At 36.5% G+C, this 25,590-nt stretch overlaps 2 protein-coding genes across 3 annotated transcripts in view; one reads left to right on the forward strand and one right to left on the reverse strand.

Moving 5' to 3' along the window:
- The window catches only part of LOC307167486 (uncharacterized protein), a 565,869-nt gene that overhangs the window by 515,219 nt on the left and 25,060 nt on the right, over nt 1-25,590 (forward strand). The gene's annotated exons all lie outside the window — the stretch shown is intronic.
- LOC307167494 (uncharacterized protein) lies at nt 1,847-24,372 on the reverse strand. Its single transcript, XM_079886647.1, has 3 exons — nt 24,337-24,372; nt 6,675-9,049; nt 1,847-3,423 (listed from the first exon to the last, which is right to left on the reverse strand). The coding sequence occupies exon 2, from the start codon at nt 9,042-9,044 to the stop codon at nt 7,989-7,991; it is 1,056 nt and encodes a 351-aa protein (XP_079742773.1). The 5' UTR covers nt 9,045-9,049; nt 24,337-24,372; the 3' UTR covers nt 1,847-3,423; nt 6,675-7,988.

A 25,590-nucleotide genomic window follows, 5' to 3' on the forward strand; every position in this document is an offset into this window, starting at 1 on the left:
TTCACAGGTTTGTGTGTGTGTGTGTGTGTGTGTGTGTGTGTGTGTGTGGGTTTTTTTTTTTTTTTCTGAGGTAAAACTGTATTAGCCAAATGATGATACTTACCTTTTTTGAGAAATTACACAAAAGCTCTTGACGAAGGCGTGATCTGCGAGCGGCTGACCGACTCCTCCTCATGTTAGCTAATGCTGTGAGATTTTATGTTTGTTTTATCTTAAACATTAAATAACCTGATCCTGTTTGATCAAGGCATGCCTTCGAGTTTAATATACAGGTGTGTGGCTCTTAAAGGGATAGTTCACCCAAAAATGAAAATTCTGTCATCATTTACTCACCCTCAAGTTGTTCCAAACCTGTATGAGTTTCTTTGTTCTGCTGAACACAAAGGAAGATATTTGGAAGAATGTTTTAATCAAACAGATCTCGGTCCCCATTGACTACCATAGTATATATTTTTTCCTACTATGGAAGTCAATAGGGACCGAGATCTGTTTGATTAAAACATTCTTCCAAATATCTTCCTTTGTGTTCAGCAGAACAAAGAAACTCATACAGGTTTGGAACAACTTGAGGGTGAGTAAATGATGACAGAATTTTCATTTTTGGGTGAACTATCCCTTTAATTTTTTTTTATTAATTAACCACTTGTAAACTTATCTTATCCTTATATCTTAACTTATCCTTTTTTATAAATATAGGATTTGTATTAAATCTATTTTCATTGAGTCGAATTGAAAATCGAATTTAGAATCGAAATCGAATCGAACTGAGAGCTTGTGAATCGAAATCGAATCGAACTGGAACATCTGAATCGATACCCAGCCCTACTATATAGTCCAGTACTCATAAAAGAGCAGGCAAAAGTACCCGGATGACCTACAACTTCAGGTGAGAGTCTGAAGTGTGCATCTCATGGACACTCTACTATTCCACGAGGGATTTATGAATGACAGTGAAGCGATGCAACTGACACTAGTAGGTCACATGATAATAACAACATGGCCAATGTAGTACGTACAGATTACATTCATACTACATAGAACATACTTTTTTAGCGGTAGTGAAATAATTGCTTAGTCAAAATAAATGCATACACGTCAGTATAATAATAAAGATAATACATTTTATTTATAATGCGCTTTTCTAAAACACAAAGCGCTACAATCTATAGCAAATAAAACAAATAAAATGCATTAGTAGTTCACAAGATGGTAGAAAACTTTACATTTCTTGTCTATTACCAGCCACTGACGGAAATAAGTGCAGTTACAATATCTTAAAGGGATAGTTCACTTTGAAATTAAATTTTGGTATGTTTTAGCTTACCTCAAGGGCATCCAAGATGTAGGTGTCTTTTTTTCCGCAGTAGTTTCAATTTTGATATTTTTAGGTCAAACCGTTCTTGTCTGTCAGTCATATAATGCAGGTCTGTGGTCACTGTCTCAAAGAGCATGCACAGAGTCCAAATTAAAACAATTCCCCATCGTCCAAATTAAACAATTCCCCATCGGCTGTGATACAAGAGGTAAAAACGATATAAATACTGTTCGTTTTCTCACACAAACCACTCGTTTCGTGTCTTAGGCCATCAATGTGTACTTACGATGGGGAATTGTTTAATTTGGACGATGGGGAATTGTTTTAATTTGGACTCTGTGCATGCTCTTTGAGACAGTGACCACAGACCTGCATTATATGACTGACAGACAAGAACGGTTTGACCTAAAAATATCAAAATTGAAACTACTGTGGAAAAAAAGACACCTACATCTTGGATGCCCTTGAGGTAAGCTAAAACATACCAAAATTTAATTTCAAAGTGAACTATCCCTTTAATATGTGGGAGAGTGTTGCTATAGAGACTGACGATATTGTATTGCAATATGTAGCACTTCAAAGTCAATACCAAATCAAAACTAGTTAGCACATTATTTGTAATTGAAAAGGTTTAATGACAATATATGGTTATAACACTTAAAAGAGTTACAAAATAGATGTATGAGTTGATGATAACTTATACCATTAATTGTGCCCAGCATGCAAAATGTTTCCAGAGAGAGAGAGAGAGAGAGAGAAGAGGGTTTAGAAAATTAGGGAGAGAAAGATCCAAAGCCAAGAAGGGCCCGAGAATCAAAGAGACAGAGCAACAGTTTCAATCTTCTTTTATCCTTTCCCGACCATGTGACTAAAACCCAAATATGAGACATTCAAGCTGACCAATCATATAATTACAACTTCCCCCACTGTACTAAAGGTGTGACAATTCATCAACCCCTACAGTCCTAGATCACTATCAGCCCCTCTGTGCCTTCGGGAACTCCAAATGGTCCTTGTGGTAGAAAGAGGGGTTGGAAAACAGTAAAGCAAATGTCTTTGTTCATTTAAAATATCTTGGATTATTTTCAATCCTACAGTAGTATTTGAGCTTTTTGCCATATTAGCATCACCGACTATTACGTATCAAACATTTAACAACAACATTTCATAAATACAATATAACGAAAACAAACATTTAAAAAAATTAAACTTAGACAGAATACAAAGAAACATGCGAAGTAGTGTGATATTTCGGACGCAGTCCTGGTCTTCATTCAGCATTACTGGTCTACTGGTTTTAGCTGTAAATCCTCTTACAGTAAATGGTGGAGAGTGTCGTCAACAATGAAGAATCAAGAATGGACACCAAACTGTTTGTTCCTCAGTATCTTCATGTTTTATTCTGGATGGCTCTGGATCACTCATGTCTTTAAAAGACGACTGTAACATCATCTTACAACATTTTCTATGATAAAGAATGCTTTTTTTATGTTTGAAACTCTTCCCACACTGAGTACACTGGTACGGCATATCTCCAATATGAACTCGCTGATGTTCTTTCAGGTTTCCAGAATGAGAAAAACTCTGGTCACAATATGAGCACTTGTAAGGTCTTTCTCCAGTATGAGTTTTTTGGTGCTGTCTCAGTTGGTCAGCTCTAGTAAAGCTCTTCCCACAGTCACAACACACATGATCTTTCACTTCATTATGTGTTTTCTGGTGCTGTTTACAATGATCCAGCCGTGAAAAACTCTTTCCACAGAGAGAACACACATAAGGCCTCTCATCTGAATGAACTCTCTGATGTCTTTTTAGATCTGATGATGAAATGAACTTTTTACCACACTGATCACAGTTAAATGGCTTTTCTCCAGAGTGACAGAGAAGATGTTTACTGAGAGCTGTTGTCCGATTGAAACTCTTTCCACACTGAGTGCATGTATACGGTTTCTCTCCAGTGTGAATTCTCATGTGTTTGTTAAGGTCTCCTTTTCGTGTGAAACTCTTTCCACACTGAGTGCAGGTGTGCGTCTTTCGAGTTTTAAAGTTGTGACATTCTTCTTCCACTTCATTCAGTTCATGTCTTTGCTGTTTCACTTCCATCCAATCTAAAAAAAAAACAAAAAAAACAACAACATTATATGGTTAAAATAAGCTCAAAAGCACAACAGAAATGAGAGATTAATTTATTACAACTGCTATCGTATCCACCTTTTTCCTATACGCCCCATGACGGTATGCGTGAATCGTGGCTGTAACTACCATTAAATTGTAAACAATCAGCGAAAGGTTTGCTCTATGAATGCAATAAGCATTTACAAAAACTGGGTACAATGAGATGACATTATTCTACTCAACCCTTCATCAATCGAACATTTTAAAGCCAATTTAACAGTATAAAAGCATTAACAAATGACTCCAACAGACCATGAATAACCCCTAAAGTAGGCAGCTAAATAAATGATCACGATAAGATAATGTTTCTTTTCATTCAGTATCGATAAATATATATAAAAAAAATTATAACCTTTTTTAAACAAAGTTTAAGACCAGTAGAAAAAAGGTTTGAATGTAACCACTGTTTTTTAATTTACCCAATTTATTAAGGTAAACAACAAGTCATTTTAGTTTTAACAGTCAAACACAAAATTTTATTTAAACAAACATCTTTCTTGTATGTTATATGAAGATTAACTTTTGCTTGTCTCCTGAGGCCACAAGAGGACGCAATGAGCAAAATATCAATATAAAGCATTAAATTGCTTATTTAAAGCAATGAGATGACATGCTTGCCTACAAAAATAGTGCATAAAGTTAAACTAACATTTATAAATCAAATATAATTTTGTAAATAAAGTAAACAATTATGAACAAAACATAATTTATGCATAGCTTTAATTAATATAAAGAACCAAAGCATGACACATATTGCAAGTTAAAAACATATTAGATGCAGTGGAATAAAATAACCTAATTTATTATAATCACATAATAAATGTCATTAATATGTAACATGTTGTCTTGATCAGAAATGTTCATTAACTGGAACACTGGGTGTTAATATTTCAAAGTGATTTTGTCATTTGACAGTTCATGCTTTAGAAACATTTGAAAGTGAAAAGAGGAGAACATTACATTTAAAAGCATCCGTGTGAAATTATCAGGATTGCCATCGATACTCTTAATCAGTGGTTAAATTGGGCAGGGGCTCTCCGGGGCTCAGCCCCGGCACATAAGCCTGCTCGTTTGCAGTCAGTTGCCTACTGGAAATTATGTCACATAAAATTTGATGAAGTGATGCTTTTGAAAACATATTTCTGATTATAAATGAAAGATTTTTGAAATGGCATGTCTATTTTGTCTCGGCGGAGCTGAGATGAGAACAATCGGGACACGGCCGTACTCTTGTTCAGCTGCTTAATCTCGTTGTCAGTCGACCATGATCGCGCACCGCTCGCGCATGCCATGCGCATCTAGGTAGGCTCAGAACTCCGACATGGATAAATGTACGCAGCAATAATGAATGTTCCTGGGAGATCCGTAGTTGCGCGGGATGTGGAAGCGCGCAAAAGTTCCAGAACCTTCGATCTACTGCCTTGAAAAAAAAAAAAAAAAAAAACCCGAGCTGTTGGCCGCCGCTGCAGCAACAGATCAATTTTGTCAAGTTCAGCACAACGTTGGTTGTACAAAAAGTGCCCTGGCCTTGAATGACAAGGTAAGGAAAAAATGTTTGGCACATTGTTTGGGTCACTATAATAACAAGGTAATACAATGTGTAATCAAGCGTTTTATATTTAATATGAGGGAAATAGGCTACACATGCCGTGGATGTGACAAAAAATCTTTAACTTTTAGGTGGCAAAATATTTTTTTGTAATTCTGTGAATTACACTGCAAACCAAAGTAATACTACCCACCGGATGAAGAAGGGTTGGCTCTCCACAGAACATAACATATTCATTTTATTTTATTTTTCATGTTCGCATTTATGAGGAAAAAACTATGTTACGGACGGGACCGCTCTGAAAGCGCCACTAAAAGTCTGTTTAAAACTTTCACTGAGACCTCAAACAGAAAGCACAAAGCCTTTCTTTAAAATGAATTTCGTTTTGTATTAATTGTGTCTTAATTTTAATCAATGTTTCATCAACCAATTGCCTGGATTTAATAAATAAGAAGTAAATAGTATATAGACAATAGATAATCACAACGCGCCGGCGAGTGAACTGGACTCTCGTCTCATAAATGAACCGAAACTCGTATAAGCGTATAAGGGAGCCTACTTGCCTGACAGACCTATAGAAAGCTTGGAAGGTCTTCTTTTAAACAGAACAATTCAAAACGAAAGAAAACAGACCGCTGCTTGAGTAATCCGTATGAAATGTGCATTTCTCTCTGGCGAGTTCACTACTGCGAAGATCGCGAGTCGTCAACTTCATCTATGCAGGGCACTGACACAGAAAACACTTGTTTATTAATAAACAATTAAAATGTCTCCTTGCTATATTTTACATATTCATAATCATTACTTTTGCCGGTTCTTTGTGACAGCTTTTAGGTGCTTTATTGGCAGCGCCACCCTTACATGAACGCATCACCACCGCATCAGCACCGAAAACAGGACATTTTTTTCAATCCCTGTTTTGGCAGGGGAAAAACTGATCAGAAAATGTAACGAAACGTTGTAAAAATGTAGTGGAGTAGAAAGTATAATAATTGCTGCAAAATGTAACGAAGTAAAAATCAAAAGTATGCACTATTGATTCTACTTAAGTAAAGTAGGCCTACAGAAATGAAGTATTTGTACTTCGTTACATTCCACAACTGCTGATTAACAGTAATGTAAATGCTAAATGTCCTAATACCTGTTGATACTACAACAATGCAAATGCTCTTAACCTTGCAGTTTTTCACATATCATGTAAGACTCAATTTCTCCATTTCTTTGCACAAAACTCTCCATAAAATGCCATTTAATAGTTTATTTTTTTACAAAAAAAATTCACGGGGGAGCATACCCCCGGACCCCCCTAGGGAGAGCCCCCCCACATAATAAATCCCAATTTAACCCCTGCTCTTAATGTACCAAAAACCTGACGTCTGAAAATAGAAGATGAAGAAAATTTTACAGCTCATTCAGTCAAACTGACGGATAAGGACTATTTGTAGAGCAACCTTATAATTTGAAACGATTTGTTTCATCGGAACTTTCCCAAACCGGAAGTGCAACCCATAAAACGCATTAGGCTCGAATGATGTTGATCTTTTAGATGCATTTCTGTATCATTTACTGTCCATATCCTGCTTATCATTTCACTGCTACCAAAGTCATAATGAAGAATCAAGAATGGACACCAACCTGTTTGTTCCTCAGTATCTTCATGTTTTATTCTGTATGATTCTGGATCACTCATGTCTTCAATCTCCTCCTTAGTAAACTCCATCTTTAAGCACTTAACACACTAGTCTAACTAATCTAACACATGTAGATTAGGAACATCTCTTACATGCAGACTGAAATATACGCCATCCGTCGAAAATAGCCCGCAATCGTCTTTTATCTGAATCTGGTTAACATTAATAATGTTCATCTCGAACTGGTCGCGGTTCTCTCTCTTCTGCGCATGCTCAGTTAGTGCGTGCAATGTTGTCATGGCTTCTTAAAGGGGCCGCATATTTTATAAATCACATCGCTGCACTAGTAAGCGATTAATACGCTATCATCATAAAATCAGGCAAGCTAGTCAAATTAATAAGGCTAGTTTAAAATTAGTGTTGTTTTTCTGCTTTACATCCTAATTAGGGTGTCTTCAAGTTACATCTATAAGTTACAGGTATAGTTGCTACTTATATACAATATTATTTTACTTTGCATTATTCCTGTTTCAATAAAAAAAATACAAGAAAACTTATTTTTAAATCTTTGATCATTTAAAAAAGTGAACACAAAACAAATCAGCTTTCAGGTTTCCAGACAGTGTGAAACTCATGTCACAATAGATATGTTTCCATCCAAAGTTGCGAATTTAACTAACAAAATTGTTATATCGCATAAAAACATTTGCGAATAAAAACACAGTTTCCATCCAGCGAGGCGAAGAGAATAAATTCATCATAAACTAGCGCCAAATATCACTAAGAAAAATGTAATTTGCTGCAGTGGGAGAGGCCACAGTGGGTCTGTTTTCGTATACATTCCCAAAAAAATGCACATAAAAATAAGTGGGTGGAAACATAGCCTCTATTAACATTTGCATGGTCTTTCTCCAGTATGAATTTTCTGGTGCACATTAGAGTCAATTCACCTTTATTTCTATTGCGTTTTATACAGGATTGTTTTAAGACAGGTTCACATTGATAAACAGGAAAATAAGGGGGGAATCATGGACTTCTAAAGTAGGAAAAAAAAAAAAACTATGGAAGTCAATGGTGCCCCAGACTGTTCAGTTTCCCACACTCTTCAAAATATCTTCCTTTCTGTTCAACAGAACATAGAAACTTGTACAGATTTGGAACAACTTGAGGGTGAGTAAATGATGACAGCATTTTTGTTTTTGGGTGAACTGTCCCTTTAAGATCCCTTTATAGCTTCAGAAGATGTGTTGCAAACTTTTTTAAAACAACTTTATATTCTGTCAAATTACTTTTCTGCAGTGCACACTAAACTCTTTCATCAATATGTCAACTTTCGACAATGCTTTTTAATATGAACCGTCAGACTGCTTGGGTGGCTGAATCTCCTCCCACACTGAGTGCACTGAGGTTTCTCTCCAGTGTGATTTCTTTGGTGCAATTTCAGCTGGAAAGATGTAGTGAAGCTCCTTCCACAGTCCAAACACACATGATCTTTCTCACCGGTGTGTGTTTTCTGGTGCAGTTTAAAACCGTCCAGCCGTGAAAAACTCTTTCCACAGAGAGAACACACATAAGGCCTCTCATCTGAATGAACTTTCAGGTGTGATTTTAGATGTGGTGATGAAATAAAATCTTTACCACACTGATCACACTTGAATGGTCTTTCTCCAGAGTGAATGCGCAGATGATGAGTGAGAGTTGATGCGCCGGTGAAACTCTTTCCACACTGAGTGCATGTATACGGTTTCTCTCCGGTGTGAATTCTCATGTGTTTGCGAAGGTGTCCTTTTTGTTTGAATCTCTTTCCACATTGAGGACAGGTGTGCGGTTTCTCTCCAGTGTGAACTCTTAAGTGAGCCTCAAGTTTGCTTCTATGTGTAAAACTCTTTCCACACTCCGGGCAAGTGAAAAGTGTTTCTCCATGGTGAATTTGTATGTGACTATTAAGGTGTTCCTTTACTTCAAAAGTCTTTTCACAGTGTCGGCATGAGTGCAGGTTCTCATGAACTCTTAGGTGTCTCTTAAGTCTGTTACTAAGTATGAAACTCTTTCCACATTGAGGACAGGTGTACGGTTTCTCTCCAGTATGAACTCTTAAGTGAACCTCAAGTTTGCTTCTATGTGCGAAAGTCTTTCCACACTGCGGACAAGTGAAAGGAGTTTCTACAGGGTTAATTTTTATATGACTATTAAGGCGTTTCTTTACTTCAAAACTCTTTTGACGGTGTGCGAAAGACTTTTTGGCTTTTGTTCTTCGAGTTATTTTTCTCTGAGTCTCTGAGTGATTTGTAGATTCTCCTCCAGTTGAAAGACTCTGAGGTTTCTGACACTCCTCCACTACATTCAGTTCTTCACTTTCCTCTTTCACCTCCATCAGATCTACAAAAAATAACATGTGATTGAAAATCAAATCAAGAGAGAGAAGAGTTCTGGATAACTGTGCAAATTATGATTTTTGTGCGATGCAAAGGTCTAAAAGACCAAATCTATGAAAGAATCTAATAAAAAAAGAAAAATGAATATATGTTTGTATAACTATAACAATATTCCCTGTTTTAGATAGTCTTATGTTCTTTTTGTCAGTAATCATTTTGTAAAATCACCCTTGCACAAATTGAGGCCTTAAAATGGTCTTAAATCAGAGCAGAAAGTCTTAAATTCATAAAGTCATGGCATTAAATGTTGCATGCATTGCAAAACAAACAAACAAAAAATATTCCTCAGTATTTTGTCGTATTTTCCTGTATAAATAATATCTAAACATCTTTAAACTGAGATTTACTTGAGATGCAAATGTAAAATGAAGTCTTAAACAAAATGAAGTGAGTTTATGCTTAAAACAAGAACAAATATGTCTCTCAGAGTTATGAAAGTTTCCTTTTGAAATAAGTTAATTATCTGAGCCCATTGGCAGATATTTGGTCTTGTTTTAATCATAAACTCACTTAATTTTGATCAATTTCACAGAAATCAAGACTTTCTGTATGTGCAGTGAATGCATCTTGATTTAAACGTACAGTATGGAATTTTTCGCCACTACACTGTAAAAAATGATTTGTTAGCTTGACTAAAAAAAGTAAGTTACCTGGTTGCCTTAAAATTTTGAGTTCACTGAAACTAAAAATGTGAGTTTTTACAACAAGTGATTTTGTTGTTTCAACTATTATTTTGTTGTCATAACTTAAGATTAAATATTGTATCAACTTATTCAAGCAATCAAAGGGATTAAGTTAACTTACAAATTTAAGTTCACTCAACTTAATTTAATATTATATGAACAAACTATTTTAAGTTCACTCAACTTAACCTTAACTACATATAGTTTGTTGTAACAATTAACTAAGAAGTTGACACGGTTGCCTTAAAATTATGAGTTAAGTCAACTACATATAGTTTGTTGTAACAATTAACTAAGAAGTTTACACGGTTGCCTTAAAATTATGAGTTAAGTCAACTTCAACACAACTTAACATGACAAAATCTTTTTTGTTAAAACAAATTCTGGAATAACAGCACAAATAAACCATAATTTTAACATTTATTATAACATTCACAAAAATATTAATTCATTGAATTGTCTGACAAGTATATCTTAGTATAAATGAGTATGACAATTAACTGCTGCTTGAAAAAAACAACATTAAAACACATTAAAGCAATAGGATACAAGCTGGTGCTATAAATGTCAAGGATTTGTGAGAATAAACAAATGTCAGTGTGATGACATTAACATCAGCTTAAATTAAGCGCAATAGAATTAAAAACAAAAACCCATTTAATGATCATGACACATGAAAATCATTTGCTCAAAACAATATTTTGTCTGTTCAATAAAACAAAACAAGTATGGAGTATGCGAGTATGTACAACCTCATAAAGTGAATGAAATAAGAAAATTGTTGACAAGCAAACCACAAAATATCAGGCCACTATTCATAACAAATCTCAACGAATATTAAAAAGCATTTCTCAAACAGCATTAAAAGGGTTAGTTCAGCCAAAAATTAAATTTGTCATTACTCACCCTCATGTCGTTCCAAACCTGTAAGACATTAATTTGTCTTTGGAACACAAATTAAGATATTTTTAATGAAATTTGAGAGCTTTTTGTTCATTCATTGACAGTCTATGCAACTACCACTTTCAAGCCCCAGAAATGTAATAGACATCATTGAAGTAATCCATGTGACTCCAGTGGATTAACCTCAAGTTTATGAAGCGATGTGAGTGCTTAGTGCAAAAATAATGAGCCTTTAATATATCAATCTCCAACGCACATTCACGTTTTTTTTTTTGTTTTTTTTTTGTGCAAACAAAGCACTCAGTTCATTAACTTGAGGTTAATCCACTGGAGTCACATGGATTCTTTCAATGATGTATATTACATTTCTGGCGCTTGAAAGTGGTAGTTGCATAGGCTGTCAATGGATGGACAAAAAGCTCTCAGATTTCATTAAAAATATCTTAGAGGGTTAGTTAGTTCACCCAAAAATGACAATTCTGTCAGTAATTACTCACCCTCATGTTGTTCCAACCATTTAAGTCTTTCGTTCATCTTTGGATCACAAATTGAGATATTTTTGATTAAATCTGACAGCTGTCTCACTCCTCCATAGGCTTTCAGAGGGACCCAAACTCTCTGGCCCATTATAGTTATTAAAAACATCGTTAAAATAGTCCAAGTGACTACAGTGGCTCTACATTAAGTTTATCATATGAGTAGTAATTGACAGAATTTTCATTTTTGGGTGAACTAACCCTTTAGAACTAACTGATCCCCATCAGTTGGGGATACTTAATTTAATTAATCAATCAACAATACTATTGATCAGCATTATCAAACATGGATGTTTTACACTAGAAACAAACACTGATGTACTATTTTATTTAATACTGTGAAGCTGCTTTGATACAATCTGTATTGTGAAAAGCGCTATATAAATAAAGTTGACTTGACTTGACTTTATATTTGTGTTCCAAATACGAATTAATGTCTTACAGGTTTGGAACGACATGAGGGTGAGTAATGACAAATTTCATTTTTGGGTGAACTAACCCTTTAAAACTAACCCTGCGAAACAGGTTTCTTCATCTACTCCACATTTGTAAAGGCTTAATGTGAATGGATGAGCGAGTGCAATGAAAGAAGAAAAAATAAAAACACTTACATTGAAGTTGCATATCTTTGAACAAAATTAATTTCTCCTTTTCATTAGAGCTAGCAAAGAGTTATATTTGTTTCTGAGATTGTCTTCAAAGTTGATGAATAAAAACATGTCAGAATGTCAGTGAGTGTGAGTAGGGGAGAGTAAGATCCTCTTCCACTAAACACTGAACAGTTTGTTCCTTATTCCGTGAACTCTGGCCGAACATACCTCGCCACCAACTTTCATGAGCATTTTTTGGAGTACTTCAAATGTATATTTGACCTCCTTGGGGTAAGTGATATTCAGAGCATAAAGAAGCCCCATTAGTACAGCAAAGGCATTTGACACGTCCTTTAAGCCATCAAGCACAATCTCCTCCTCTAACACCACAGCCACATCAATTTTTTCCTTTGGAAGGAGGTTTGCAGTGTTCTCCTCTGGGACCACCAAGAGTCCAACATTCATCCCCTTCACCACCTCTTCCTTATCAGTTGGCTAATAAGAGAAAAAGGAAATTACTATGAATCATAAAATTACAAAATTACAAAGCATTTGTAGGTTAACAATGAATGAGTTTTAAACAGAGGTGAGCCTGCATTGTCCATAGAATCTATAGTACAATTAATGGTAAATGTTCTTTAATGTTTTAATTATTTTAAACCAATAATGCTTTAATAAATTTAGGTTTTGGCCATGTCAGTTAAAAATAGCTTAAAATTATTTCAGTTACTCCAAAGAACTTTACATTTTACAAAGGGTAGACCCCCTCCCCTGAAAAAAAGAAAAGGCATTGGCCAAACCCCACCCCCATAAAAAAACAGATATGACTAATAATGTGAAATAATTTTACTGAGAAACTAGAACTTTTAGGCTTTGCAGTCCAACAAAGTGCAATGTGTCGATAAAATATTTTAAAACACAAAAATAGACTTTTCTTAGTCTGGACGATATATCGTTTAAGCATCGATACTAGGGGTGTGCGATATGATGATTTTTGATCGTGGACTGCTTTTGAAGAAATATCGTAGTATCGTGCATTCTATCAGTTGCTGTTCTGGCGCCTCTGACTCCCAACATACTGAACAACGCAACGTATATTCACATAAAATGTTAACGCAGCCGAACGGGACACTGCAGTTCACAAAAGTTCATAATTTGCATGTGCTTTAATGGCTTGTCGGTTAAACATTTAATTCGCGTGCTGATGCGCTGTTCTAACGTGTGTATTTCTCAGTGCGTACATGTGAAGCTCACAGGCACTAAAAGCCTGTCTACCAGCGCATGTATACTAGCCTAGAAACTAGACGCACCCTAGCAGCAGCAAAATGTATTTTGCAGCCAGGTGGGTCTAGACCAGGGGTGGGGAACGTCAGTCCTGGAGAGCCACTGTCCTGCAGAGTTTAGTTCCAACCCTAATCAAACACACCTGAACCAGCTAATCAATGTCTTTAGGATCATTAAGGCTACAATCAGATGAGTTTTTATCAGGGTTGGAGCTAAACTCTGCAGGACAGTGGCTCTCCAGGACCGACGTTCCCCACCCCTGGTCTAGACACTCTCAATAGACCTTCTAGCTGCAAAAACCCAAATTGGGTCAGGCCAATCACAACGCGTATAGAGTAGGCGGGGCGGGCTTAACATAATGACGACAGAGATGTGACGTTCCCTGGCTTGAAAACAAAGAATGGCTGCTGGCGAACAGTATTTCGAATCGGCTTTGGCCGCGACTCTGGAGGACTTGGAGTTAAGTTTTTCTTTAAGAAAAGAGCAAAGAACGGCACTTAAGTCATTCTTTAAAATGGAAGATGTGTTCGTAGTTTTGCCGGTGTTACACCAGATTCTGTGACCGTCATAATATGTGACCGTAGTGGGCGCGGTTGTCACTGCGTGCTCCGTGATCTACGCAAACAGCATAACTTCTGACTATAAGCCAAAGGTGAAGTATTTACGACACGTTTGTTTAGAAATGCTTTTTTTTTTTTGCCTGTCAGATATGGCAAAAGTTGAATCTATCATCTAACGTTAGCTCAGCTGTTGGGAAAACGCTCTGGTTGGTTGTAGCGCTGTCCTATTGCGTGCAGAGGGAATTTGAAAGACAGCCGTTTATCCCGCCCCTCGGATTGAGCGTGTCTATGGTGAGTTTCCAGACTAAACATCTTGATGTATGTCTGGCTTGCCAGGCTACATGAATACTGGACTAAGCCATCTTTCGAGGCTTATTGTGCTTATACTGTCAAATACACAAGGTTTAGATAGGTTATGTCTTAAGTGAAAGCAAACTTGAGAAAATTGAGAGAAAATCTGCTTGTCAAATGCGTATAATAGACGCGTCGCACGCAGCTCTTACTTAAAGGGATAGTTCACTTTGAAATAAAATTTTGGTCTGTTTTAGCTTACCTCAAGGGCATCCAAGATGTAGGTGTCTTTGTTTCCGCAGTAGTTTCAATTTTGATATTTTTAGGTCAAACCGTTCTTGTCTGTCAGTCATATAATGCAGGTCTATGGTCACAATCTGAAAGAGCATGCACAGAGAAGTCCAAATTAAATAATTTCCCATCATAAGTACACATTGATGGCCTAAGACACGAAACGAGCGCTTCGTGTGAGAAAATGAACAGTATTTATATCTTTTTTTGCCCTTGAGGTAAGCTAAAACATACCAAAATTTAATTTCAAAGTGAACTATCCCTTTACAGAGACAGTAGTAATAGTAAACACGCTGCCTATTGTCCTTAAAGAGATAGTTCACCAAAAAATAAAAATTCTCATTATTTACACACTCTAATGTTGTTCCAAACCTGTATTAATTTCTTTCTAATATTTTTTCTAATATTAATATTTTGAAAAAATGTGGCTATCCAAACAGTAGCTGGTCCCCATTGACTTCCATAGGAGAAAAATATACTGGAAGTCACTGGGGTACATCATCTGTTTGGTTACCCACATTCTTCCAAATAACTTTTATTTTCAACAGAAGAAAGAAACTTATTCGAGTTTAAAACAACTTGAGAGAGTAGTCTAAATTATGACAATTAGAATTTTTAGGAGAAAGTCTATCCCTTTAATGTTAATAAAACAACAAAATGCAAAGAGAAAACCACTTACTGCTCTTGACTGATAACCTTTAATAGTAGCTTTAATAAGTATCAATGTATAATTTATACAGTGAGTGAAGTCGGTTTTGTTTTATTTTCATATTTGTTCATTTAATTGCTTTCTTCAATTCTACTGTTAAAGGGATAGTTCGGCCAAAAATTATATTAAAGGGATAGTTCACTTTGAAATTAATTTTTGATATGTTTTAGCTTACCTCAAGGGCATCCAAGATGTAGGTGTCTTTGTTTCCGCAGTGGTTTCAATTTTGATATTTTTAGGTCAAACCGTTCTTGTCTGTCAGTCATATAATGCAGGTCGATGGTCACTGTTTCAAAACACAAGCACAGAGTCCAAATTAAAACAATTCCCCATCGTCCAAATGAAACAATTCCCCATCATAAGTACACATTGATGGCCTAAGACATGAAACGAGCGGTTTGTGTGAGAAAACGAACAGTATTTATATCGTTGTTATCTCTTGAAAACAACACACGTCCAAATGATCTGACGGCGCGGGCGGGTATAGATGTATACACTAGATGTCGCCTTCGCTACTGCAGTTCATTGGAACGAAACCGTAGCCAAGGCGACATCTATGAATATATCTATACCCGCCCGCACCGTCAGATCATTTGGACGTGTGTTGTTTTCAAGAGATAACAACGATATAAATACTGTTCGTTTTCTCACACAACCCGCTCGTTTCGTGTCTTAGGCCATCAATGTGTACTTATGATGGGGAATTGTTTCATTTGGACGATGGGGAATTGTTTTAATTTGGACTCTGTGCTTGTGTTTTGAGACAGTGACCATCGACCTGCATTATATGACTGACAGACAAGAACGGTTTGACCTAAAAATATCAAAATTGAAACTACTGCGGAAACAAAGACACCTACATCTTGGATGCCCTTGAGGTAAGCTAAAACATATCAAAAATTAATTTCAAAGTGAACTATCCCTTTAAACCCATGATTTACTCACCCTCAAGCCGTTCGAGATGCATATGTTAATAATTTTTCAGACGAACACATTTTCAGTTATTTTAGAAAATGTCTTAGATCTTTCAGTGGTTATAATGTCAAGTTATGGGGTCCGCTCCTTCAAGTCCCAAAAATGTGCATGCATCCTTCACAAAAGTAATCCATCCAGGGGGATAAATGATGGGCTTCTGAGGGTAATCTGTGCAGTTTTGTCATAAAAATATACATATTTAAAACTTTATAAACGAAATTAAAGGGTTAGTTCACCCAAAAATGAAAATTCTATCAGTAATTACTCACCCTCATGTTGTTCCAACCGCGTAAGACCTTCGTTCATCTTCGGAACACAAATTAAGATATTTTTGATGAAATTTGAGCCAAGTCGGAATCCTCCATAGGCTGCTAGTGTGACCGAAACTTGCTGGCCCAGAAAAGTTATTAAAGAGATCGTTAATATAGTCCAAGTGACTCCAGTGGCTCAATCTTAAGTATATCAAACGACGAGAATACTTTTTGTGCGCAAAAACAAACAAAAATAACGACTTTATTCCACTTTTCATTTCCTTCTCTCTGGGCCTCGTAGTGTTTTTGCGCTGCGCGTCTGTGTACACGTCATCACGCAGCACAAACATGACCGGCGTTGGCCAATAGTGAGCCTACGTGGTGACGTGTACACAAACGCGCTGCGCCAAAATACTACGCAAACCAACTAGAGGTCCAGAGAGAAGGAAATGAAAAGTGGAATAAAGTCGTTATTTTTGTTTGTTTTTGCGCACAAAAAGTATTCTCGTCGCTTGATATACTTAAGATTGAGCCACTGGAGTCACTTGGACTATATTAACGATCTCTTTAATAACTTTTCTGGGCCAGCAAGTTTCGGTCACATAGCAGCCTATGGAGGATTCCGACTTGGCTCAGATTTCATCAAAAATATCTTAATTTGTGTTCCGAAGATGAACGAAGGTCTTACGCGGTTGGAACAACATGAGGGTGAGTAATTACTGACAGAATTTTCATTTTTGGGTGAACTAACCCTTTAACTGGCTTCCGGCAACGGTCGACGCACGTTCACAGGAGATGGTGTCACGATACCACACACGGGAAACAGGGAGATCCAATAGCAGTAAGTATTTATTAAAGGGAAATCCAAAATCAGTAGTCAAATCCAGGCATGGGTCAAATTCCAATATAACAATCCAAAAACAAAAGACAAGTGCAGACTAGAAACAGACACTGAAGTGGCGTGATAAATACAAGGACTCCGTGACACTAAAACAGACAGGGTTATATACACAGGGAAATGACAATGCTAATGGGGAACAGGCTGAGTGCAATGATCAGTGATAAGGGACAGCTGAGTGCAATGATCAGTGATAAGGGACAGCTGAGTGCAATGAAAAGACAAGGATCATGGGGGATGTAGTTCAAGAGTGTGATGGACACCGTGGGGAAGGAGGACATCTAGTGGTGACCCAAGGAACATAAACCAGACACTGTGACAGATGGATGCTGGCGTATGACGTAGCGTAGTAAGCGTCGTGACGTAGAACGAAGTATAGCTAAATCAAATGCTATGTCCTACATCATACGCCGGCATCCATCTTCCGTGAACGCGCGTCAACTGTTGCCGGAAGCCAGTTATTTTCGTTTATATCGCTGGTAGCCTGATAAAATAACAAATTTATTTTATAAAATTAAAAAAAACTCCAAAAAGCTCTGGCCATTTCCCCCGAGGAAGCCCAGATGAGGCCTGATCAAGCCCTGGAAGTGACAGTGGAAGCGAGACTGGTCCTGGCACGCACTAGCATGCTCGATTTTGGCCCAATAGTATGGCGTCATTTTTTAGTCAAATGTTATGAGCGTGTAAGACATGCTCACGAGCACATTATGTTATTTCACGCGCGCAAAAATGAACCTTCAGCTGGCATGATAAAAGTACTCGCGCACAAATTCAACAACCGAGAGGTGTACAGGTAGCTGCGAGCGAGCGCCTGGCATACTCTCATAGATTAACTCTGCTTGTACAGTGGAATCCTGCTCGCGCGCAACGGGCTTCTGCTCGCGGAGTGCTGTTTTGCTCGTGCAGTGGATTTCTGCTCGCTCAGCTGATTTCTGCTCCCTCGAGTCTACACGACTTTTGACAATTTGGGGGCGGAAACCAAGGAGGGCACTGACCCTCTTATGATTGGTCACCTTCATCATGGAAAATCTTGGGAAATCCTAACCCCGCCCACCTTCAGACGCAGCGCGAGTCACTCAGCTCGCTCTGCAAGTCTGGTTATCTCTGTATATTTTTAGGCAACGAAATATGTGATAAAACACCTTACTAACTATTTTCGTTTTCATTTAAAGAAATCTTAAACATGATAGCCACACAAATGTGGTTCATGCAACGCGTATTGATTATATTCACTGCACATAACGTTTGCCTATTAAAAAAAAACAAAATATAAAACACAAACCTGCCTCTTTTCGTTTTAAATATAATATAAAAACATTAAACATTTTAATATGGTCCAGGCAATATGTGCATTTGTACTAAACAACAGATTTTGCAGTAAACAACATTACAGTTTTTAAAATTTTAAATACAATTATTACAATTTAAAATGACAAAACTCAACCCAGTCTCTTTTTGTTAAATTTCAGTTTGATCAATATTAGCCATTATAAAAGTATAAGTAAAAGGTATAAGAAGCTATACAAATAAAGCAAACAATTCAGTCAAACACACAAAGTCAGCGCTCTAGTCTAACCATACAACGGTAATGTTAAATAGCTTATAAAGTTATGAAACTTCCCCTCAGCCAAAACGATTGGCCAGGGAATAAATTATAGATTCACGAGACCAAAAATCGCCCGTTAGATATACACAAGACGAATTATATCTTATGTTTAACCACTACAGAGATGCCAGAGAAAGCGGCGAACGTCAGAAAGACTATAGCCGAGGAAAGGCTGTTCCAGGCGGGGTACATGAGCGCCGAGCACCCGGTCATCGTTGTATGGTTAGACTGACTTTGTATGTTTGACTGAATTGTTTGCTTTATTTGTATACCTTTTACTTATACTTTTATCATGGCTAATATTGATCAAACTGAAATTTAACAAAAAGAGACTGGGTTGAGTTTTGTCATTTTAAATTGTAATAATTGTATTTAAACATTTAAAAACATTGTAATGTTGTTTACTGCAAAATCTGTTGTTTAGTAAATGCACATATTGCCTGGACCATATTAAAATGTTTAATGTTTTTATATTATATTTAAAACGAAAAGAGGCAGGTTTGTGTTTTATATTTAGTTTTTTTTTAATAGGCAAACGTTATGTGCAGTGAATATAATCAATACACGTTGCATGAACCACATTTGTGTGGCTATCATGTTTAAGATTTCTTTAAATGAAAACGAAAATAGTTAGTAAGGTGTTTTATCACATATTTCGTTGCCTAAAATATACAGAGATAACCGGACTAGCAGAGCGATCTGAGTGACTCGCGCTGCGTCTGAAGGTGGGCGGGGTTAGGATTTCCCAAGATTTTCCATGATGAAAGTGACCAATCATAAGAGGGTCAGTGCCCTCCTTGGTTTTCGCGCCCAAATTGTCAAAAGTCGTGTAGACTCGAGGGAGCAGAAATCAGCTGAGCGAGCAGAAATCCACTGCACGAGCAAAACAGCACTCCGCGAGCAGAAGCCCGTTGCGCGCGAGCAGGATTCCACTGTACAAGCAGAGTTAATCTATGAGAGTATGCCAGGCGCTCGCTCGCAGCTACCTGTACACCTCTCGGTTGTTGAATTTGTGCGCGAGTACTTTTATCATGCCAGCTGAAGGTTCATTTTTGCGCGCGTGAAATAACATAATGTGCTCGTGAGCATGTCTTACACGCTCATAACATTTGACTAAAAAATGACGCCATACAATAGTGGAAACACTGTTGCATGGAAATTTTAATTAATCAGGCATGTGACACTGGAACCATTTTTCTAAAAATAAATTAACGTTTACTTACATCATCTTCAAGAGACTGAATCAGGGTCTTGAGTTCTCCAATGTCTTTGGCTTGGTACAACCGCAAAAATCCTTTCAGGTACTCATCAAGCCCATGGAAAAAGGTCGTCTTAAGGTCTGTGGACACTATGCATCGAAATTCTGCAGCAATCTAGTAAAATGCCAGACCCACAATTAGAATATAGTTTTTTTTTAACAATTGCTAGGACACATTTCTCAATACTTAGGTCACCTTTTCAGTTTTCAAAAAAGTATGTAAACGTGCAGATTGGCCTGTAGTTTTGGCAATGGTTGTCTGTAAGAGACAAGAATTCATGCAAAGAAAGATTCATTGAATTTATTTTGTGCCAAAGCAGTGATAAATTATCCACAGTTTAAAGGGATAGTTCACTTTGAAATTAATTTTTGATATGTTTTAGCTTACCTCGAGGGCATCCAAGATGTAGGTGTCTTTGTTTCCGCAGTAGTTTCAATTTTGATATTTTTAGGTCAAACCGTTCTTGTCTGTCAGTCATATAATGCAGGTCTGTGGTCACTGTCTCAAACCCCAAGCACAGAGTCCAAATTAAAACAATTCCCCATCGTCCAAATGAAACAATTCCCCATCATAAGTACACATTGATGGCCTAAGACACGAAACGAGCGGTTTGTGTGAGAAAACGAACAGTATTTATATCGTTTTTAGCTCTTGAAAACAGCACACGTCCAAATGATCTGACGGCGCGGGCGGGTATAGATGTATACTTAGATGTCGCCTTGGCTACGGTTTCGTTCCAATGAACTGCAGTAGCGAAGGCGACATCTAGTGTATACATCTATACCCACATAGATATATACACTAGATGTCGCTTGGCTACGGTTTCGTTCCAATGAACTGCAGTAGCCAAGGCGACATTTGTATATATCTATACCCGCCCGCGCCGTCAGATCATTTGGACGGTGTGCTGTTTTCAAGAGCTAAAAACGATATAAATACTGTTCGTTTTCTCACACAAACCGCTCGTTTCGTGTCTTAGGCCATCAATGTGTACTTATGATGGGGAATTGTTTCATTTGGACGATGGGGAATTGTTTTAATTTGGACTCTGTGCTTGGGGTTTGAGACAGTGACCACAGACCTGCATTATATGACTGACAGACAAGAACGGTTTGACCTAAAAATATCAAAATTGAAACTACTGCGGAAACAAAGACACCTACATCTTGGATGCCCTCGAGTTAAGCTAAAACATATCAAAAATGAATATCAAAGTGAACTATCCCTTTAACCCACATAGATCACTGTTGTGCTTACTGTGTGAAATGTTTTGACATAGTAACCCAAGTATTGAGAAATGGGTTCTAAAGATAAAAATTAATAAATACGTGTTTTAAGTTTTAGAATAGGTAGTTAATAAAGACGTTTATAATGCAAGGCAATACTGTATTACAAAAGTAACCCATGTTTTAGTAAAGAATGCTAACCTGTCTCTGGGTAAATAAAGCAGGCCATCTGCTCCTCACATCTTTAACCTGTTTAGGATCTGTTCACACAATCTCTAAAATGTAAAAAATGTATAAAAGGCTCATGTGTGAAAGCAACTAACGCTACGTTAACTTTAAACCACTAAGTTAACGTTAACGTTATGTAGGCCTAACGTATATTAAAATGGACTCAATGGAAACGGGTCAACGAAAGAGGAAGACATTTCTGAGGCAAAATTATAATACATTTAAACCATTTTCAGACTTTTTGCCGCCTAGGAAATACATTAAATTAATCTTAGACAAAACCAGTTAAGATTAATTAGGCCTACTTACCATAAACAGCCTAGAAGAAAATGCCGCCTTTCCGTTCAGCTGCAACGTTAACGTTAGTCCAAGTTACGTCGTGTAAACATGTTCAAAAGATCAACACGTCTGAAATATCACATAAAAAGATTCATTTGAACACTTATTGCTTAAGAAGCACATGTATAACAGTTCAATCTCTATTACTTATCGCCGTTTCCTTCTTCTCTTAAAGGTAACTTAACCTGAATGCATTTTATTTTAAAACGGGCAATTCATGTTTATCTAATCAAGACGAAAATGAAAAATAACTAAAATATTATTATTTATCGGGATTATTTTAAGGTTGAAACGCTTCACTAACAGCCTTACTAAACTGTAAAGATACGAAACACACTATTTTAAAATAACCTCAATGGAAACTTCTGAAATTTCTGAGGCACAATTATTATAGATTTAAACCTTCTTCTGAATTTTCGCTGCCTAGGAAATAAATTAAATTACCCTTAGACAAAACCAGTCTAGCTGCTAATCTATTAAGACAGTGAATTTTAAAAGTACTTACCATAAACCGTCTTTGCGTGCTTCTGAAGAAGCTGAAGAGAAAATCGCGCCCTCGCGTTCAAGTGTCGTCTGTGTCATACTGCCGTGCGTCCGGCGCATGCGCAGGGAAAACTAAGACTCAGAGGTCTAGTGAACTATCTATTAGTAGAATCAACTAATGTTTTTATTTTATATCAGTGCATTGCCACCAAGCCATTAGTTTAATAAGCCTTAACTTAAAATGTTTTGTTATCTTAACAACATTAGTGCATCTTAGTTGATTTGACAAAAGAAAATATGTTGTGTTAACAAATCATGGAAATAATTTTTTACAGTGTAGGGGTCGCTAACCTCTTTACAATAACAAAGGCATAGTTTGATGACGCAACACATGCTAAGAATTATGGATCTTGTCGTCAACGTCAAGTCGACCGATCTAATAATGTTTATGGATGACTGAATACATCGATGCTTTTATCATGACTGTGATATGAAGCAGTTCGGGACTCGGGATTGCTAAGAGACAGCTATCAGCTCCACACGCGACGCGAGTCCCGCGGATATAAAAGGAATATGGACATTTCATTCTACCGAACTACACGTGCAGAATTACAACTCACAGGTCAGTTTATTAGACAAATTAAACTTGTGAGGTAACGCAGCACTGTTTCACCTAGTCTAACATTACACTATCACACTAAACTGCATTTAAATGTGTTGAAATTTATGTTTCTATGTGTTAGTTTGTCTGTATGAGACTAGCAGTAAGATAGATCAACATTAGAATAACATACAGATCATATTCTGGCATTTTATCATTGTTGAACTATATAACGGCGATTAGTTTTATGTAAATGTGCTCACCTGTTTAATAAAGTACATGTAGGAGCGGTCGAAGTCTCGGACGTGAAGCTCTCGTTTATATACTGTCTATGGGAGCTCTCGGCATCTCAAAAACACCGTGCTGATATTGATTCTCGTTTTAGTTCTCCTTTTTTATCCAAAGTCTGCTTGCCATGGTCCATAATGTTTGAACGAAACAACAACAACAGCGTGCAAATAGACATTGCGAACTACACATTTGTCCACGTCTGATGCTTTGGTTAATCAGAGGGCTCTGCTCATAGCTCTGGTTACCATGGCAGTACGAGCGGAAATCATAGGCGGAAACCAGGGACAACGCGGATATGACGCCATTGACTGCGACAAAACGGAAATAAAGAAACGTGCCGTGTCTAAAAATTAAATTAAAATTTCTCCTGATTTGAAAGTTGTTGGAAACAGTCGGGATAATGTAAGTACACAACTAAAAAAAATATATAACGTAGATATAGTGATTTTTGCTAATTTTAAAGCAAAAAAGTTACATATTGTGCCTTTAAGAATATTTAAACATTTGCACTTGGAAAACAAGAAAAAAAATACTGAGGAAAAACATCACTTTTCTTCTGTGTGATCAGAAGATACAGTAAAATATATTTTAATATTCTAGATTTTGAGAGCAGAGGTATTGAAGCTACTTTTGATTTTTAAAATGAATTAAAAAGTAATGAATATCAACATGTTAAAAATGTTGGAAGTGGTGTTTTCAAACTCGGAAGTGTTGCTAATAACTCATTGTGTTTCTCCCTAGACATTTACATTTAGAGATATTGACACGTTGTTTTCCCTTCAATTTATTCCTTACATTGTTCTTTACTTGGTCATAAAAAGGTCGTAAATTAACTTCATAAAACCTGCAGAACCACTAAAACAATTTCTTTGTCTTTCATTAAATCTCAATTTATTCTACATTTAAAACATATTTCACTCACATGAACACAAACCAAAACAAATAGACACTGGAAATAAATATAAAAAACCTGCATTATACAAGCATTGTTTGTCTCCATTGAACAATTACCTACACTTTTTCATTGTATATTAACATAATGAATGTTGTAGAATTAATTAAGAACACAAATTCCTCTGCAATAGAAAAATATTATAGGGATTTTAAGTTAACTAAACATGTTTACCGTTAAAAATAAATCATCCAGACATACAGCCATCGCATATATTAGTAATTTTAAGAAGATACGTCAGTTTCAACAGTCACAAATAAAGAAATGAAACTCACACGATACTCCGCCGTGAAGCAGCCCTCTTACTGTCGTAAACATCTGCCGTAACGCGCCTGCTGGTGTCGCATCGAGCAGGAAATGTGTTACTCGCTTGTCTTCCTCAAGGTGGCGCTGAATGACTCTGAAAGCCTAAACGCCACGGAGACGCGTTCGGGAATCGGGTCATAGACAAATAAAGCTTCAAAAACACTTACGAAATAGCAAGTTCATTATCAACTAATGAACAAAGCACATTACGCCTACCTCAGCACCACTCACTTTAACAAATATTCAAAGAAACTCCACAAGAATAGATGTGAATTCAGAAAGGGAATCAGCAATAGATCTAACAATTGTTTCGAATACAATAGGAGGAATTATAAATGGGGAAGTATCAAATAAATGGGTAACACTTTAGAATAATGGTCTGTCATTAATAATGCAGGAAGTAATCCAGGACTAATGAGTAGGTTATAGCAGTTACTAGGCTACATTAACACTTCACCTATGAACTAAATTAATAACTTTTTTACAACAAAAATGAAACATCACTGATCTTAATTAAGCTGGACTGTGACGCAATTTTCTTCTAGAAACAAACTTTGCTGCATTATTTTGCTGTTATCTCTGTAAAGCTGCTTTGAAACAATCTGTATTGTAAAAAGTGCTATATAAATAAAGGTGACTTGACTTGACTACTGTTAACTAATATAGAAACAAGCTTAACTAATCAGTCAGTCATATCAAATTTAGGAGATAGTTCTTTATTAGGTAATCAATAATCACTTAATGAGATTGGCCTAATAACTATAAAATAACTGACAAATTATAAAGAACATCATGTGTCTAAGACGTAATAAGTCATAAGTTTTCCTCTTAATATAGTCATAAAATGCATCACTAATTACTCAAGTGTGACAGAAGTACTTGTATCTAGACCATTATTTTAAAGTGAAATAATCTCACTTGCAGAGTGACTACACTTGATGCATGTTATGACCACGTTGACAATACAATAAAAAAGACCATTTCTAACGTCTCAGACATGTTAATGTTGTGATTAGTAATTAACTAGTATTTATTTATTAGTTCTTAATGATGCCAATCTCATTCAGTTATTGATTACCTAATAAGGAACTATCTTAGTCCTAAATTCAATATCACTTACTGGTTAGTTAAGCTTGTTTCCATATTAGTTAATAGTAGCTGAAGTGTTAATGTACTTACTCAATAGTCCTGCATTACTTCCTGCATAGTTACTTATTAATGAT

This window comes from Squalius cephalus (assembly GCF_949319135.1).
Source record: "Squalius cephalus genome assembly, chromosome: 11".
NCBI lineage: Eukaryota > Metazoa > Chordata > Actinopteri > Cypriniformes > Leuciscidae > Squalius > Squalius cephalus.